The sequence below is a fragment of the Lactuca virosa genome, chromosome 2, assembly GCF_052849685.1.
Source record: "Lactuca virosa cultivar CGN04683 chromosome 2, Lactuca_virosa_CGN04683_v6, whole genome shotgun sequence".
Lineage (NCBI taxonomy): Eukaryota > Viridiplantae > Streptophyta > Magnoliopsida > Asterales > Asteraceae > Lactuca > Lactuca virosa.
In genome coordinates, this window is record NC_136427.1 from 161797559 (window position 1) to 161817835 (window position 20277).

Sequence of the window (20277 nt, forward strand, 5' to 3'; positions counted from 1 at the left end):
TAATCACGCCTCTACAGTAGCAATTCTTCATAGAGTTCTTCTGAGGCGTGACACTTAATCATTCAGCATTGTTTGAATCATCAATGTGTTATTGCTTTACTTGTTTTGAATCTAATCGATCTTTAAGGATTTCAATCCTAACAATTGTTATCAGAGCATGAAACTGTATAATCTATACGCATCTCTTCTGTTTACAAAGTTTTAGGGTTTCCGTTAATATAGGATCTGGTACCATCGTCTTCATTGTCATATTGAAGGCATAAAGTGATCTTGATATTACCTTATAAATTGTTTTAGTATACACGCCTGATTCTCTACAGGTATCAAAGAAAATATCATCATGCAGCACGACGATTCTCAAATCAACTCTATTAATATCTCAAGCAGTATTGGTACAAAAACAAGGATCCCGATTCTCTTTCCTCATGAATATGAAGTTTGGGCGCTTCAGTTTGAAGATTATGTTCTCGGTTCAGATGATAATGGTTATTTAATCTGGGAAGCCATTACTCGCGGTCCATTTATTCACACAGAAACCAAAAGAGTTATCAAAACTCAGAAGGAATACAACCAGCTGCTCCTTGATGTGAATGATGTTCCTCAGGACGAGAAAGATAAACTAATCAGCAACGTTAAAGCAATGGGGATCATTAGATTCCCTTTGCAGGTCGATACTTTTCATCTAGTTAGTTCGTGTGATACTGCGAAAGCCATCTGGGATAGGCTCAAAGAACTTTACTCCACTGACGTAGATCTTGAGCATACTACACAAACACTCCTGCTTTCGGAGTTTGGTGCTTTTGCACAAAAGCCAGAAGAAAATCTGAGCCAAACATTCAATCGCTACAATCATCTTCTTAGCAAGATGATGAAACATGGTATTGGACATGAGGTGATCGAGCAAAACATTACTCTCATGAATGGGCTTAGATCTGAGTGGATGGCAGTGGTTTCTACCGTCAAAGCGCACGGGCAGTTCAAAAGTTACACTTTATCCAAGCTTGTTGGGATTCTGAAGGCACATGAAAGTGAGGTGTCAAAAGAAGCGAAAGTTGTTTCTGGTATGGGATCTCTAGCACTTGTTGCGATGGGCAAGACAGTTGCAGAGGATGAGCCTGAGTCTGATCACTCCGAGTGTGATCTTAAAAACGAGGAGTATGCTTTAATGGTTTCAAATCCCAAGCGGTTCGCAAGACAAAAATTTCCTTCAAACAAGAACCGAAACTGGCAGGGCAGCTACAACTCAGAAAAAGTGAAAGAGGAGAACAAAAGCGCTTCTCAAAATGAGGAAGAAAAGAAGGAGAAAAAGCTCATGGGTGACTCCGACTATGATTGCAACTATTGTCATGGAAAAAAACCATTTAGCCTAGGATTACATGTTGAGAAGGTTAAATGAGAAGAAAGAAGGAGAATATGATGAGACTTACAACATACGAAAGTTGGAGGAGATCAAAAAGAAAAAGGTTGCTGATAACTCTATGTCTGCTTTGATTGTGTAGGAAAATGTGGCTGAAAACGAGTTTGGAGGAGTTGAGGTTTGGTCGACAAACTCGGAAGACGACGAGGTGCGCAGGCCCACACATAGCAGGTCGTTCGTTGCGAAAGAGGAGAGTTCTCGGTTTGCAGGAAAGTGTTTGATGGTGACAAGTGATGGGTCATAGACGCAGGCGAATAATACTGGGAGTGAAAGAAGGGGTGATAGCTGTTTCACAGCGAAACTGGCCGGTGAACAAATCAACGATTGCGAACAGCTGATCAACAAGGTAAATCTAATTCTTGAATCTCTAAATATTCCTGTGTCTAGATATGATAATGAATTAAATGACCTAAAATTTACCTTTTCAAGCATTAGTGATAGTTTAAAATGATCCCGTTTAACAAACTCTAACCTAACTGATCAAATCAGCAGGGTGTCGTCGAAAAGCGATGAGAGGCGAATGTGGATTGAGAAGATCGAGTCGGATTTGTCTAAGTCTAGGGATCAATTAATTTACTTGAAACGAGACAATTTGATGCTTTTAAAAGAACGTAACATTTTTTGTTTGATTGCTAAAAGGCTTTACTTTAACATTACTCAGTTGCACCTTGATTGTGAGATTGGTATGAAAATTCACATGATTATTTCGCCATTTCTTGAATTAAAGGAAGACGAAATTGACGCCGATTGTTATAAGTATGAATCCATCGTCTCATCTGACAAGACTTCTGATGCTTACAGGGTAGGACTGGAAAGAATTGAATCGTACATTAAGTCCAAAGATCACAAAAACATGTTACAACAGCTTTTGGACGAAAACGATAAGAAGCAAATTAAATTTGATACTATACAGCAATTCGATTCATTGAGTACCAAATTGAGTTCAGAAAATAAGATAAATGTTGAAAGCACATCTGAATTCGATAAGGACAGTGATATGAGCGAAATCTCTGTAGAGGATGAGGAGGATTGCTAAGAGTTTGTTAAAAACGAAAATGAACCTGTGAAACCTTTGATTTCTGAAAAATCAGCTGAATTCACACGTATTTCTCAAAACAAACCTGAAATTTTAAAAGCTAAAGCAACGGTTTTTCCCAAAGTGCAAATTGTCCCTAATCAAGTGTCTGTTACTAAAGGACTGGAAAAAAATCAAACTGTCGAACTAACGTCCATCGTCATCGAAGACAACAAAGATGGTTGCGACGAGTACTTTTGGTCCGCTCCTATAGAAAATGCAGACGAAACGAAGGGTCTGTCAGAATGAACCTCATGGAGAGTGAATGGAAGATACGTGGTAGAACCACTGAACAATCGTTCAGGCTATGAGAAAGGAAGTTCAAGTAGAACAAAGGAAAGTCCAAGCGAACCTCAGTCAGTGAAGTACGAATCTCATGCAAGAAAAATGAAACCCAAGGCCAATATTGACAAGTCCTTTGAGAAAATTGCAGAGCAAAAACATTAAAGGAATCAGAGATATCAGAGAAACCTCAATGAAAGGAAGAAATTTTGGCAATCCCAAACTTCCAACTATGTTCGCAAAGAAAAATCTTCCAATCAAAATGTGAAAGCTCGTTCGCATGCGAACCCCAATCAATGTTCGCACTGTCATTCTTGCAATCCGCAGAAACCCAAAAAGAAATTTGCTCAAAAACACTCTCTTTCAAAGAAGCCCAATGAGAAACCAAAATCTCATCATTCTCAACCGACGAAGGCTTCTTTCAAAGATGTCAAAGGAAAGGGAAAGTTAGTCTCAGATTCTGAAGCTTATACCAAGAAATCGACTGCTAACCCAAAGAAAGTTGAGAAAGAATTTGTCAAGAATCAAATAAAAAACAAACAAAAGCGATCTGATTCAAAAGAAACGAAAAAGAAAAATAATAAAGTAAAAGTTTTCACCATAACTAAGAAAGATGAAACCACGTTAAAAGATTTTGAATGGTATATCGACAGTGGCTGCTCATGTCACATGACTAGGAGGAAGGAGGAGTTGCGAGAGTTTCGAGCTCTCAAAGATGGTGGAAATGTAATGTATGGAAACAACTCTTTTGGAAAGATCAAAGACTATAGAATGATAACGAACGAAGATTTTTCGATTCGTAAGGTGGCGTATATGGAAGGCTTACAACACAACCTAATTAGTGTTTCACAATTGGTTGTAGGGACGGGCTTGAAAGTATCCTTTGATGATGAAGGATCTAAGATAATAGAAAAGAAAACGAAAGCAGTTCTTTGAAAGTCGTAGAAAAAAGGAGAAATGTACCCTTTGAATCTGAACCCGATACGAGGGAAGCCTGCCATATGATTACTTACGAAAGCTCACTCTGATGATAGTTGGCTACGACATAGAAGACTTTCGCCCCTCAACTTCAAAGACATCATCAAGCTTGTTCTTGGTGATCATGTACGAGGGCTTCCTCTCTTGAAGTATGATAAGGATCATTTGTTTGCAACCTGTGAGATGGGGAAGCAAAGCAGGAAAAGTCATCCAACAATAGTAAACACAAAAGTCATTGAACCATTAGAACTTCTACATATCGACCTTTGTGGACCTTCTACAATTGAAAGTGGTGGTGGTAGTAAATACATTCTTGTAATAGTTGATGATTTTTCACGTTTCACTTGGGTTTATTTTCTTAAACAGAAATCTGAAGCTACTCCTAAACTTAAGGACTTTATAAAGCAAATTGAGCTTCAACTGCGAAAGCTGGTTCGCAATGTTCGAAGCGAAAATGGTCTAGAATTCAAAAATCAAGCGTTTGAAGAATTTATTGCTGAAAAGGGAGTCTCACACAACTTTTCTGCTCCTTACACTCCACAATATAATGGTGTAGTTGAAAGGCGAAACCGCTCTTTGTGCGAAGCTGCATGAACTATGCTCACGTTCGCATGTCTACCTCTATATTTCTGGGCGGATGCAACTGCGACTGCTTGTTTCACCCAAAATAGATATATCCTAAATAAGCGATTCTCTATTACTCCTTATGAAATCATAAATAATCGTAAACCTAATGTTAAGTTTTTCCATGTATTTGGTTCCAGGTGTTTCATCTTCAATCCCAAGGAACAACGAAACAAATTCGATGCGAAAGCTGACGAGGGTATATTTTTGGAATATACGCTGACATCCAAGGCATATAGGGTTCTCAACAAACGATTAAAGACGATCAAAAAAACCTACTATGTTACGTTCGATGAAAACTACTTGAAGAGGATTCAATCGAATGAGATTCAATCGGAGGAAATCTTTCCTAAGCCAAGTCTAGCCACTGTTCCAATCTCCAATCTGTATGAGGAATTCATGCTACTTTTTGATGAGCCAGAGAAGGCTATCACATCTGAAGCGAAAGCGGCTGAGAATAAAGTAGACGAATTGAAAAAGATCATTGATGACGCTGCGAAAGACATGCACAATCAGCCATCAACTGCGAAAGTACCTCAAGACACGAACACTACATTCCAGGGGGAGATTTCTGACTCCATTGCAAGACCTCAGGGGGAGCAATATCCACTACAAAATATGAACATTCCATCGCAGGGGGAGGGTTACACTTCATCTCTTTCTTCTGACCCACCCTCTGATACAAATGACTCACATCCCACAATGTCTCTCGAACCTCCATTCACAGGAGATATTTCAATTCCTAAAGAAGAGGACCACTTCTCATTCGAGGGGGAGAATAAGGATGTGAATGACGATTCAGACGTTCAATCAGAATTCAAAGAAGTAAATGCTGAATTGGATCCCTCTTACGATCCAAACTATCCTCCACTAACCAAATAGACCAGAGATCACCTCAAAACCCAAGTAATCGGTGAATCTTCTGCAGGAGTCCTTACGAGATCTCAGCAAAAAGCAAAACAAACTGCATTATTCTCTAAAGTAGAATTTTGTATGTTTAACTCATTCGTTTCCAAGGTAGAACCCAAAATGGTCAATGTTGCTCTTGATCATTCTGATTGGGTGGAAACGATGCAAGACGAACTCAACGAGTTTGAACGAAACAAAGTTTGGAGGCTAATTCCAACTCCACCAGATGCATCGGTTATAGGTTTAAAGTGGGTGTTTCGCAACAAAATGGATAAAGAAGGTAATGTTATAAGAAACAAGGAGAGACTTGTGGTTATGGGGTATTGTCAGGAAGAAGGCATCGACTACGAAGAAACCTTCGCACCTGTTGCAAGGTTAGAATCTGTTCGCATCTTCTTGGCATACACAGCGCACTAGAACTTCGAGGTATTTCAAATGGATGTTAAATGTGCTTTCTTGAACGGAGAATTAGAAGAGACTGTATATGTGGAACAACCACCTGGGTTCGTAAATGAGAAGTATCCCAATCACTGCTACATCTTAGACAAGGCAGTTTATGGTCTCAAGCAAGCTCCAAGAGCCTGGTATGAAACTCTCACTCGCTTCCTTAAAATGTCCAAATTTAAACAAGGTTCGATTGACCCAACATTCTTTCGCAAGAAAGAGGGTGACCACTTGATGATCGTCCAAATTTATGTTGATGAAATCATTTTTGGTTCTACGAATCCCAACTTAACAACTGAATTTCGAAAGTTGATGGAAACTAAATTTGAGATGAGTTCCATGGGTCCAATTAACTTTTTCCTTGGATTGAATATAAGACAGGGACCAGAAGGTATTTTCATAAATCAGGAAGCATATACGAAGACCTTACTAGCTAAGTTTGGCATGGTGGGAGACTCTAAAGTGAAGGTTCCAATGGCATTCAGAACGAAACTGACACCATCTCTGGAAAAACCAGCTGCTGATATGACCCTTTATCGTCAAATGATAGGATCATATATGTATCTAACAGCTAGTAGACCAGATATTATGTTTTTTGTTTGTTATTGTGCTAGGTTCCAAGCAAATCCTCACGAACCGCATATGGTGGCCGTCAAGAATATCTTCAGATACTTGAAACGAACCTCATCACTTGGCATATGGTACCCTGCGAAATCAGGCTTCTTTGTACAAGCATTTTCAGATGCTGACCTTGGGGGATGTGGATTAGATAGAAAAAGCACAACTGGAGGATGCCAATTTCTCGATGGAAAACTTGTCAGTTGGCAATCCAAGAAGAAAACGTGTGTGTCCTTGTCAACAACTAAAGCTGAATATATAACTGCTTCCTCATGTACATCTCAAGTCATTTGGATTCAAAGTCAGCTTCATGACTATGGCTTAAGCATGAAACGAATCCCACTATATTGTGACTCTGAAAGTGTCATTCGCATTTGTCACAACCCAGTGCAACACTCAAATACGAAACACATAGCACTGAGGTACCATTTCATTAAGGATCACGTCGAAGATGGCAACGTTGGAATTCATTTCGTAAGATCCTCTGATCAGTTAGCTGACATATTCATGAAAGCCTTACCTGAGACAACCTTCACCAGAATTCTTCAAGGCCTAGGAATGATGGAAGCTGAATTTGTACCAAAACCACCTTCGCTTCAATAAAGTTGTCGATGCGAATTGATGTGAACGCTCGCAGTGACTTACAGTCAACTGTTCATTTGTGGTTCAGTTTTACGAATATCCTTTTGTACTTTATGTATAATGTTTCAAAAAACTAAATAAATAAATAAATAAATTCAAAAATCATTTATTTGAAAAATCCAAAAATACAAAAATATTTGTTCTTTTTTCGCTCTCTTGGCACCCTTTCGTTTTTATTCTTGTTACGCGAATTGGCACGAGCGCTCGCTCTAATTCGTTTCTGATTTTTTCGGGACATGAATTGACACGAACGTTTGCCTTAATTCGCATCAAATATTTTTTGTGCTCGCTTTCTATTTTATTTTTTTCATGCGAATTGGCACGAGCGCTAGCTCTAATTCGTTTTCGATTTTTTCGGGACACGAATTGACACAAACGTTCACCTTAATTCGCATCCACATTGTTTTTGTTTTGTTTGATATTATTTTGTTTTCTTTTGTACATTATGTCTTTAAATTCTATTTTATTCAAAATTGAGAAATATTTTTTTCTTTTTTCTCTGTTTTTATTTCTTTTTTCAGAAAATCTCAAAATACAAAAGTATTTTGTTTGTGTTTATTTTTATTTCTTTTATTTTAACAAATCTCAAAAACACCAAAAACATGTTAAGAAGATCATGGAGGCACATATTCGTATCATGTCTCAATTCGTGTGATAGGGCAGGTATAAGTTTCTTTATCTATGTATTAGCTAAGTGTCCCTAGAAGCATGTTGTTGTATGTTGTCCAAAGCCTCAATTGACTCGATGTGAAGCCTTAATAAATCAATTCTACCACACCTTTCTTCCCAATCAGGATGTTAAATTCACATTAGTCGTGAGCTACCTTACTCTTCTTAATTTGAGTTAAGAGTTATCTGCTTAGTCACTTTCGTACAACAGAGGTACATTCGCTTCTCTGGAACCACCTTCACACTTCTCCATTGCCTTCGCACTCATAAATGTAACCCTTGAGACTCTCAGCTATACCACTGAGGTTTATGGTTACACAACATCTGTGTTAATGATCTTAGTTTCATTCACCACGAACTGAGTGAAACCCCAAATCCAACACACTTACATGAATTGACGGTGAACTATTAAATGTTCTAGATTTTCACCATGGAATTAACGAAAGCCACTTTCGTGGTCTATATCAAGGAATCTCTTCTTTTTTTTTTGCGATATCTTTATGAATTGTTCTGGGTCCAAGACACTTCTTTCCATAAGATCCAGTTTTATTTTTTATTTTTGAGATTTCAAAGTTTTATCTTGTCACTACAATAATTCCAAACATACTCGTTCAACTGACTACACTGGTCACACGAGTACTTCATCCAACATTCGTACTTATATCAAGTTCGTTGTTTGGTTGAAGAGTTAGCCACCCATTAAGCCTAATTAAAAGATGCATTTCAATGTTTCTTATCAAACACTTGATCGTATTTCAACGGAAAACCACACATATACTTCTTAGTCTTTCTTGACTTTGAAGGAAGAGATCGTTGCCCGGGATCTATAGTTTCATGTCTCTTAAGACATCACTAATATCCTACAAATATATCTTGCTTTATTTCTTTTTCTTTGGCACACTCTTGCACGGAAATCTCTCTGATTTTCCTAATGTCTTGTTCGTGGTACTTATGGCATTTTCAGTTTCGCAGATTCAATGATGCTCGGTTTTATACACACAAGTTACCTTGTGTCTCAAATGTGAACGGACGTATGAGCATTTACTAAAAAGACTGGAGGTTGAAAGGATGAGAACAAGATAATGATGACGCGGCTTGTGGTGGAGAAAATTTCGAAATTTAGGCGCGTGGAATTTGAAACTCTTCCACTTATCACGCCGCCTGACACCTTTATCGGGGCTATAGTTGTCAAATCCCGCTTTTTCAGGTGCCATTTTAGAGGAAATCGATCAATCGACGCTTCAAATTCTCTCTCTTGCATAATCGTATTAAAGGAATTTTCATCCACAAAGTTACTTTTTACCTCTACCAATTCTCTCAATAACCCTAACAACGATTTCTCTCTATTGATCTTCTTCGTCAACCTGCAACAATGGCCGTTTCTTCATCAGTTCATGATCAGACCGCTCACTCGTCACTACTTCCCATCAAACAAAATCAAAACTTGATTCTTGATTTGTCTCCCTTCAAGTACGATTCCTTCATGTTACCAATCATTGAATGCTTGAAGTACTCCCCTATGGTCACTGACTTAACTAAGGTTGAGTGCATCCCATTGTCTCTACTATCGAAGGCTTATTCCTCAGCATCATACATCAAGAAAGAAGAACACATCACCATTGAAATCTCTGACAAGACAAGTTCTATCAGCAAGCCCATGTTTTGTTCTCTATTAGGGCTTACATACGATGACTCCATTATGAATCCATACTCAATCTCCATCGCAACTATTGTGGAGATGTTCTATGAGATGCGGTATAAAGATTTCATTCCTTCTATCTCCAAGTTCATAAAACCCAACTTGCCTCCTCAATGGAATGGTCTATTTACTCTTCTTTTCAAGGCTTTCTTTGAAAGAGTCACTGGTTCTGACTGTGCCAGTAAGCTGTTTATGACTCTTATGTATGGTCTTTACCATGGCATCAATCTTGATTATGGCACCGTTCTATGGGCTCAACTGGTGCAAAGTACTCACTCCACGACTCGACACAATGAGATTTCATGTGCTCGATTTTGGACTATTATTGTTCAACAGGCGATTGAAAAACACCAAATCCCCATGATGAAAGATTCCTTGATGTCCTCGATTGCCACTTTTCATACAACCAAGATCATCATTGCTGATAACTCGAAGTTTCTCTTTGCTGGCTCTATTCCGGAGACAATGTTTTGATTTGTGCCAGCTGTAAGTAAAATTCTGTAGGAGTACAAAAAGCTTCCATCTTCAGGAGCTCGCACCATTACTCCTGAGATGCACACAACAATTGATGAAGCTGACAAGGTGAAAAAGGGAGGTAAACAAAAGCAAACAAAAGAGGGTCCCACTGAGCCAGCGATGAATCCAAAGAAGCGAAAGGCGAAAACTGCTCCTTCTGCAGCAAATCCCAAAAGGAGAAAGCAGCCAGCTCGCAAACGAAAGACCCCCACTCCCAGTGCAAGCGAATGTTCGGAGTCAGACATTCGTATCGAGGAGGATGATAATGTTTGCAACGAGGATGACAACGTTCGCAACACAGAAGAGATATCAAGTCCTGAGGTAACTCAAACTTTTAATGATTTAGTTCCTTCTCCACCTCATTCACCTAAAACCACCTCTATCCCAATTACCATTGAACCATGCCCTCCACCAGTCTCTTCACAACAACAAACCAGCATTCCTCTTTCTATCCAACTATTCACTGATTCTATAGTTCCACCCACTACCTCTACCACACCTCTTGTTTCGGTCAATGTATCTGATATGGGGGCTAAAACTTCAGGTTTCTCAACCCATATTTCACCTCCTGTTTCCCCTCTTAACTGAGATGACCCGGATATGATCTTCGATGATGCTGATGACGAAGATCTTGGGGGATTCACTTACAGTTATTTCCAAATACAGACTGAGAGTAAAGATAATGTGTCTGTTTTGAAAGGGAAACTTCAGTCCCTACAAGAAAAGATTGATCAATTGCTTCTCGCTTCCCAGGCTTCGTCTTCTGACACATACTCTAAGGCTGCAGTTGAGTCTCTCTTTGACAGAATCACGAAGGAGCATTCTGTTAATGCTGAAAATATGAATAAAGTAGTTGCTGATTCGTCTGAAGTTTTCAAGACTACGACCGAAAAATTAGATAAACTAATTGCTGACACTACTACCTTCATGGAGAATTTCCAAACCACCTTCAACTCCAACACCACGACAGCCAATGAAGCTTTAAAGAGTCAGGGCTCTCTCTTCAAAACTGAGAAGACGAAGTTGCAAGAGATTCGTACTGGTCTGAAAACTGACCATGAATCGTTTCAACCTCCATCTCCTCTCAAATTTACAAGCTTCAATACGAACTGGCAAATGAGAGTAATCTCAAGGACTCTCTTTCCCTCAAGACGGAAGAAGTAAAGATGTTGAATGTTAAACTGGACACTTCAGAGAAACAGGTCAATGACTTGTTATCTGAGAGGGCTGTTATGCGAAATTGTATCACAAATGTTACCGGCATGCTCTCGGATATCATTGAGTCCAGGGACTCAATGATCACAATAACAATGCGCAAGCATCTGGTAGAGAAGGTAAGTTCAGTCTTCGCAATGCTTCACATGCTAGAAGGTGTTTCAGATCAAAGCTTTAATCAGAAACAAGGGGGAGAAGGTGTGTTTGGTGGGTCAAGAAAAGAAGAACCCAAAGCTCCATTTAAACCTGTTGTCAAGAAAGAACCTAAGGGCAAGGAAAAATTGTTCAGTGAAGAGCCCATTGTTGATAACAGTGAAGACGAGGAGCTGGATGAAAACGATTTTAAAAGGCGAAAGGCTCGTGAAGCCGAGCTGGATGAGCACCAGCGGATCATCCGAGAGGCTGAAGAAAAGGAAAGAGTTGAGAAAGAGGCTCAGGCTACTCTTCAAAGCAAAAAGCTCTTATTTCCTAAGTGGACCTTGAAGCGAATCCAGGGTGATGATGTTGATCTACCAAGCCAGTATTGGTTAGAGACAGTTGTGTCGTTTGATCTTCAAAACACACGAGACTCACAACTAGATCTACCAATCACTCCAAAAGCCTTCAGGTTCCGTTCTTTTGTGAAAGTGGCGAACGCTCCATCCACTAATAGCGGGGCTGATCATATGCTATTCTCTTTTTATCTGAAGCATATGAAGCTGCAAAAACGAAACATGGTCTTTAAGCAAGATTACTGCTGTGAAAGTCACAGGACCAATCGAGACTGACAGGTTTCCGAATGCGAAGTTCAAAGTGGCAAGAGGTTCAGCCAGCCAGTGCTACGAATTCACTCTCGCAGACTTACCATGTCTTTGTTGGATAAGGTGTCTAACTCCATAACTATATTTGGTATGTACTTGACCCGAGAGTAGCATGGTCCATTTAGGTTGCACTTCACCAGAAGAATTTGTAAGGATGGACTTTTGAGAAGAGGTTATTTATGATTTATTAATATATTATAAGTTCTAATATATTAATACGAAATCATATTATTTAATTAGTATTGATCAAGAATTAATTTTGTGATCAAAAGAGACTAATTAAATATATAGGAATTGATTGTGTAAATCATTCATTCTTATAAAGTGGGCTAATGATCCATGATTCCTTATGTTGGGCTACACCCATGTGGTGACCCATGGATACTCCATGGAGGTTAAAACCCATGGAGCATGAGGAATGTGGAAAGACATTCACATTAGGGTTTGCATGGTGTAACCCTAATGTAGCCACACTATATAAGAAATCCTTTGGTTCATGAAATCGGGACCTAGAGTCTTTACAAGAGTGTGGCCGATTTTTGTGAGTAAAAGAGTTCTCTTCCAAGTCTTCCATGTGTTAGTGGTGATTTGTGATTCCACTTGAGGCATTCGTATTATTGGTGCTAGGCTCTTGAAGCTCCAAGCAACAAGCTACAACAAAATGTTTGTTATCTAACTTGTTTTATTACCAAAGTATCAAAGTTTTGTATGCTAGTTAGGGTAATACCTTGGAAAATGAAATTTTGCATGTGTAACAGAGAAAGCATAGATCCAAGGTATTTAGGGTTGCATGTACACCTTAGGAGTGTTAGAATGCTCAAAACCCATCAGTGGTATCAGAGCCTAGGCTTGTTTTCAATTATACTTGATGCTACTTGCTTGGAAATGCTTTAAAAATAAAAAATTTGCTGTCTGGACAGTGGACTCGTCGAGTCCCTTCACAAAATAGCCCAACTCGCCGAGTTTGTTCATACACTTGACAAGTCGGAACCCCTGAGTGTAGAGTTTCGAGTTTTAAGGCTGGAATTGGACTAGGATTATTACCCTAAACTGTTTTTGAACTTATAAACCTGTTTTTGATGTGGTAATGATCATGCTTATCCAATTCAAAATATAATTGTCAAAATTTCATGTTTTGCATTAGTTTATATGATTAGTCTAATTACATGGAATTTGTTGGATTTGAATTATCTTGTTCATATAAGTTTAATCAAGAACTTGAACATGCTTGTTAGTTTAGTTGATGATCTTGATGATTTTAATGGACTCCATAACTTTTCCTCAAGTTATGGAATTCCAAAGTTTTTTTTAAATGAATCATTAAAAGTCATAGGTTATAGAAAAATGAAGAGTCTAATTTTAAAAGACCATTAAACTCATATGTTATGAAGTTGAAAAGTTTTGAAGAGTTTCAAAACTTTCCCTCAAGTTTTGGAATTTGTAAAGTCACACATTAGAACTTTAATTCCAAACCCTAGAATTTTAAAAGTCTAAAATTCAACCCTTATACTATTATAATATTATAAGTTTAATATATATATATATATATATATATATATATATATATATATATATATATATATATATATATATATATATATATATATATATGTGTGTGTGTGTGTGTGTGTGTGTATAAGAACAAGTCAGTCTTACCGTTAGTAGGCCTCATTCACGAAGCCGATCTATAAGGGGGGTATAAGGTTACTGCCTATAAAATGGTGGTTTAATGGGTGTCCACTCTCACCCACCGCTTCCTTGACTGGTGGAGGGTCGTTAGCCAAATGGGTAGGACAAAGACTATCATTCACATTCTTAGTTACTTTAGGAAAATGTGAAATTGATGTTAATCCATGAAATTACACTTTTCACCTTACCAAGTCGTTGATGGAGCGTATGTGGTTAACAGGCACATTAACTTGGACTAGTAAGGGTAGCAAAGGGTAGCTTCATGTTTATCATAAGGTCAATGGAGCGTGTGTGGTTAACCGGCACATTGATTAAGGTGATAATTGAAATTAAGAGTACCAAGTACATTTGCATGGTTATTCACACCTTGTTTGTGATCCTCAGTATCCCAGTTACAAACCTGAAGGGCATACTCGAGATTTAAACATACCATTGAATTGTTCAATGAATCTCAAAGGATCTAGAGTTTCAAATCCAATTAAAACTTAATTAACAAATTTCGTTTTCATGGTGGAAATTGGTAAATCGTCATTTACCTACCTTCAAATATTTTGCAAGCTGGATTACGACATCCCTCTTCCAAATTGTAAAATATTGTGTCGGGTCCTAGCCTTAATATTCCATTTTGGTTGTTATATTAAGGACTCTTTAGCTAATCTAAACTTTTTCTTTCTTTCTTTTCAGATGTCTTCCAACACTGCTTCGGGCTCTAACCCTACTAGCTCATTCTCTCTCATGAACCTTTATGGGAGAGTCATCTTTGATGGGACTAATTTCAATGATTGGATTAGGAACATCAGGACGGTCAATCGCTACGAGGACAAAGAATATATCCTCGACAAGGAGCTGAACGAAATTGATGAGTCTGATCTACTCCCCTAGAGATTGCTGATTTTAGGGTACATGAGAAAGATGCCACCAAGGTAGCTTGTATCATGCTTGCCACCATGTCTCTTGAACTCCAAAAGTCCTATGTGGAATTCTACCCTTTTGAGATGCACCAGGACCTGATGGAAAGATACCATCAGAGTGCTCATCAAGAGTGGTATGAAATCATCTGCTCCATGATTACAACAAAGATGAAGGATGGTGAATCCATCACATGCCACTTGCAGAAAATGCAAAGGTTTGTGGATCGTGTGCTCAAATTGAATGTGGACTTTGAGGAGGAGCTGGCTATATACATTATTCTACACTCCTTACCTCCATGTTATGATCAGTTCTGCATGACATATCATATGAACAAGGAGGAAGTCACTTTGAGCAAACTTCAAGGCCTTCTGAGGACTGCCGACAGAGGTCTCAAAGGTAAATCTGTTGTAATCACTCCTACTGCTAATGCCCCTATTCTGGCGATTGGGCAAGGTAAGGGGAAGAAGAGGAAGGCTCCTTCCAAGAGCCGCAAGGGAAAGTCTCTTGATGGATCCTCTTCAAGTGGAACTAAAGGAGGTTCTGCTACTCCCTCGGCCATCCCAAAAGAAGCAGAGTATTTCTATTGCGATGAAAAGGGGCACTTGAAGCGAGGCTGCCCCAAGTACTTGCAGAATGTTAAGGATGGGAAAGTTAAACCCACCCATGCAGGTATTTACACTATTCTATTTAAAAACTCATCACACTCTGACTCTTAGGTTCTTGACACAGGTTGTGGAATTCACATTTGTTTTTATGTGTAGGGCCTAAAAAGAAGTAAGGATGTGGAGCATGGGAAGATAAATTTGATCATGGGGAATAGGAAGGTTTGACCTGTCACCAAGATTGGAGTTTACTCTTTATTGCTTAGCAGTGGGTTAGAAATAGATTTGAATAAATGTTGCTACTCGTCTAAAATGGTGAGAAATGTTATTTCTTTTCATGGTTTGTACAAACAAGGTTTCACATTTTCGTTTGATAATGAAATTGGTGCAATAAATGCTTATTATAATGGTATTTTTTTATTTTAAAGGATTACCTTGCAATGGTGTATATGAAACTGTGATGGTTGTAGACAACTTAGGAAATAATGTGTTGCATATCGATTCTTCTAATGATTTGGATAAGGCATCCTTATGGCATTTTCGTCTTGGACATGTCAACAAGAAGCGCATAGGTCAACTCAAGAAGGCTGGAGTTTTGGAGACATTCGACTTATGGTCGGATGATACTTGTGAGTCTTGTTTGCTTGGAAAAATGACTGAGTCAACCTTCACTAGTTCTTGTGAAAGAACCGAGGGTTTGTTGGATCTCATACACACCGATGTGTGTGGGCCCTTCAGAACCGCCAGAAGGGATCCTAACCGCTTCAATGTGACTTTTACTGATGATTACAGCAGATATGGCTATATCTACTTAATAAAGCATAAGTCAGAAACATTTGAGAAATTCAAAGAGTTTAAGCAAGAAGTGGAGAATCAGCTGGGCAAGAATATAAAGATGCTCCGATTCGATCGAGGTGGTGAGTATCTTAGTATCGAATTCCTGGACTATCTTAAGGAGTGTGGAATTATTTCACAGTTGACGCCACCTGGGACACCACAACTTAATGGTGTGGCTGAGATGCGCAACCGAACCTTGTTATACATGGTTCGTTCCATGATGAGTCGAGCTTCGTTACCAATCTCATTCTGGGGGAATGCCTTGGAGACTGTCGCCCATATCCTAAATTGAGTCCCAAGTAAAAAGGTTTCCAAAACACTTCACGAGATGTGGACAGGGAAGGTTCCCTCATTAGCACACATCAAGGTTTGGGGTTGTGAGGCTTTCGTAAGGCGCGAGACTCACGACAAGCTTGAACCTCGGAGTGAGCGGTGTATTTTCATCGGCTACTCACAAAATTCCTTTGGTTATCTCTTTTACAGACCGAGTGACAATGTTTATTCGTTGCGAGGACAGGGGTTTCCGAGAGAGGGAACCCATATTCGAAGGGGACAGTGGGAGGCAAATTGATCTTGAAGAACTTCAAGAGTCAAGCGGTGAAGGAACTGATGGGTTTTGAGCATTCTAACACTCCTATGGTGTGCATGCAACCCTATGTGCTTTGTATCTATGTTTTCACTATTATACATGCGAATATACAAAATTCCAAAGCATCATCCTAACTAGCATATTATGGAGAAACTCTACTATAAAAGTCTAGTTAGATGACATAACTTTTGATGAAGCTTGATGTCTTGAACCTTTAAGAGCTTAGTGCCCCAAGTGTTTCACCTCAAATGGTTCACACAACACCACCAACTATTGGAATAACTTGAGAAGAAGGTTATTTGGTTCACCCTTATGAAATTCGGCCCTTGCCCTCTTTTGTGTATGCACTAGTGCCATTTCATGAACCATGGGATCCTTTATATAGTGTGGCTCATTTAGGGTTACACCATGTAACTCATGACTTTCCATTTCCTTCATGATCCATGGGTTTTAACCTCCATGGTTTACCTCATGGGTTAAGCCCAACATGAAGGACAATGGATCACAAGCCCACATATATAAGAATGAATGATTTACATAATCAATACCCATATATTTAATTAGTCTCTTTTCATCACAAAATTAATTCCAAATTAATTCTTGATCAATACTATTTAAATAATATGATTTCATATTAATATATTAGAACTTATAATATATTAATATAAATCATAAATAACCTTTTTTCATTTTGTCTATCCAATTGTTCCGATGCCATGCAACCCAAATGAACCATGCTACTCTCGGATCGAATACATACCAATAATAGTTATGGGATTAGACATCTAATCCAACAGGAACCTCAAACACTAGCGATCAACCTGAGGAGGAAACCCATGTCGATCCGATTGACGAGTCCGTACCTCTGAGGCGTTTTAGTAGAGTTAGTGTTCCACCTGTTTTATATGGTTTTCATATAACATATGAGGGTGATACATTTATCAGTGATAGCACATTTATAAATTCAGATGAACCTAACAACTACAGGGAAGCCATGGCAGACCCTGGGTCTGCTAAATGGAAAGAGGCGATGGACAGCGAGATTCAGTCCATATATGACAATTAAGTTTGGAACTTAGTTGACAATGTACCGGGTCGTAAGATAGTCGGGTGCAAATGGATCTTCAAGAAGAAGACTGTCATGGATGGGAAGGTACACACTTATAAGGCGCAACGGGTTGCGAATGGCTTTAGACAAACTCCGGAGTTGACTATGATGAGACCTTCTCACCAGTAGCGAAGATTAATTCTATTACGGTTATGCTAGCCATTCCTGCATTTCATGACTATGAAATATGGCAAATGGAGGTCAAAACCGCTTTCCTTAATGGGAAGTTGGCTGAGGATGTTTACATGAGTCAGCCAGAGGGTTTTGTAGACGCAAAGTACCCTAATAGAGTGTGTAAGCTTGAGAAATCCATTTATGGATTAAAACAAGCATCTCGAAGATGGAATCTTTGTTTCGATGAGAAAGTCAAAGAGTTTGGATTTTCAAGAAGTGAGGATGAGTCCTGTGTATATTTCAGAGCTAGTGAGAGTATACTTAGCTTTTTGGTACTGTATGTGGATGACATGCTACTCATAGGAAATGACATCCCAACCTTGCAGGAGGTGAAATCCTGGCTTGGGAACTGTTTCGCTATGAAGGACCTTGGAGAAGCTGCCCATATCCTAGGGATAAGGATATTGAGAGACAGGAGTAAGAGACTAATTGGACTTAGTCAAAGTACTTACTTGGACAAGGTGTTGAAGAGGTTCAACATGCATAATTCCAAGAAAGGTGACTTACCGATCCAGATCAATGCCAAACTGAGCAAGGCTTAGAGCCTGAGTACAGAGGCTATGATAGCTGAGATGAGTCGATTACCATATGCTTCCGTGTGACAACCCGTAAATTTCTATCTTGGAAAGCCATTCAATTCAATCAAAAGTCAGACTTGTTTCTGTTGACTTTTAGCTTTGTTAAGGGTCTGTTTGAGAGTTCTAAGCCTAGTACACTTAAGAACTGAGTGTTAGGAAGTATTTACTTGAATTCATTGAGTAGCAATTGAGCCGGAACCACCTTCACAAGGAGTTCACGGCCGTAAACTAGGGTTTACGGCCGTAAACCCAAGCTTGGCTGTGAACCCCATCCTTTATTTTTCTTAATTTCTCACAACTCCAAGTCAAGAACTCTCATTCTCTCTCAAGTATTATCAAGAACACTTCCATTTCTCTTCAATATTGTAAGAGATTCTTCCATTGTTTATTGATATCTTTTTTGATCTTGTTAAACCCTTTGATTTCATCCATGAATTCAACTCTTTTGGGTTAGATCTTTAAATCATCATCCTTTTCATCAAGAACACCAAGAACACATACTAGTTTCTTGGGCCGTAAACACCCTAAAGACCTCCAAAGTGTGAGTATCTCTTCTATCATCTAGTTATCTAATAAGAAACACTTGATTCCTAGCCATGAAACAAACAATAAGTACATGATCTTCAAGAGTTTACGGCCATAAACTCTTCCTTCGGCCGTAAACCCTTCATAAGATCATAGTTTGGCCATAAACACATCCTTGCGTGGCCGTAAACTCCTTATGATCAATCACATGTGATTCTAACACCACAATCCAAGTGTTTCCTAGTCCCTAAGGTTGTTTCCCTTACTTGTTAGTTGTTCTAGACACTAATTATATACATATATGTCAATTAGGACTCGTTTGTGCCTCGGGTTTCATTCGTGGAACTTCTCATCCTTACTCGAATCTTCAATTGAATCACCCACATAAGGTGAGTTCATACCCCCATAACCAATCTTTTAAATGGCTTTAAATTCTTTTAGGGGCGGGGGTACAAGTAAAACACAAGAAATGTTGTGTTTTAAAATATAAACTGCTTATTATGTCTTTGTACCAATAAATTATATGTAGAACATGAAACTGTGAATAGAACATGGAAATAAGCTTATAAAGTTTAATAAGCTTAACTTAAAGAACAAAAGGATCTTTTTAAGAACTTATATGTTAAATATAAAAAGGGTTTTCCACATTAATACTTGTAAAGTCGTTAATCCAGCTTGTGAGACATGTCTTCTAGTACTCATATAAGTAGCAGTGAAAGTCTACCCTTACGACCAGAGTCTCCTGGAGGGAGAGCGTGAGTTTGTGTATAGATCTATACGGGTAATAAACTTTTCATGAACAAATATCAAAGGACACTAACTATGTGATTACTTAATGTATACTTTAGGGTTAGATAGAACTGAAGTCTGATAGACAGTGGAATGTGTGACTTCCGCCTCATTTCCTGTTCCTTGTTTGGTTGTGGGCTTGGGGCAGATTCACCCATTGAACTCTCTATTCGATCTCGGTTATATGCAACTCGTATGTATTAGGTAATCATAGGAGGGTAGTATCGTCGTATCAGGTGTCCAGAACAACCAAGTCATAATTCAGTTTAACATATCAACAAAACTATACATCACTGTAGTAAGTATAGGGAGTATACTTGTGCTTTTCAAACTTAGAACAACATGGACATCCAATCGGTTTTCTTATAGGAAATATAGGATTTTCTATGGTAAACATCATTCTTTTAAGGTAAACAGTTTTGATTGTGCTTTCTGAAAACAATAGCATTTTACAACAAACAACGTTTCACAATTGAGTTGGTGAAACTAGAAACTTATTTATAAAAGGGGTTTAATACTTCTTATTAAACCAATATAACTTAAAGGGCCTTTTAGTAGTTAATTCTATAATACCTTAGTTTATACA

General features: G+C 38.6%; 1 protein-coding gene across 1 annotated transcript; it reads left to right on the forward strand.

The window, feature by feature from the left end:
* The first annotated feature begins 340 nt into the window (after positions 1–340).
* Positions 341–8706, forward strand: LOC145157931 (uncharacterized). Its single transcript, XM_079076903.1, has 9 exons — positions 341–1387; positions 1500–1565; positions 1662–1763; positions 2145–2219; positions 3102–3583; positions 3809–4067; positions 4119–4231; positions 4517–4907; positions 8623–8706. Exons 1-9 carry the CDS (start codon positions 341–343, stop codon positions 8704–8706), a joined length of 2619 nt encoding a protein of 872 aa, XP_078933029.1.
* The last annotated feature ends 11571 nt before the right edge of the window (positions 8707–20277 follow it).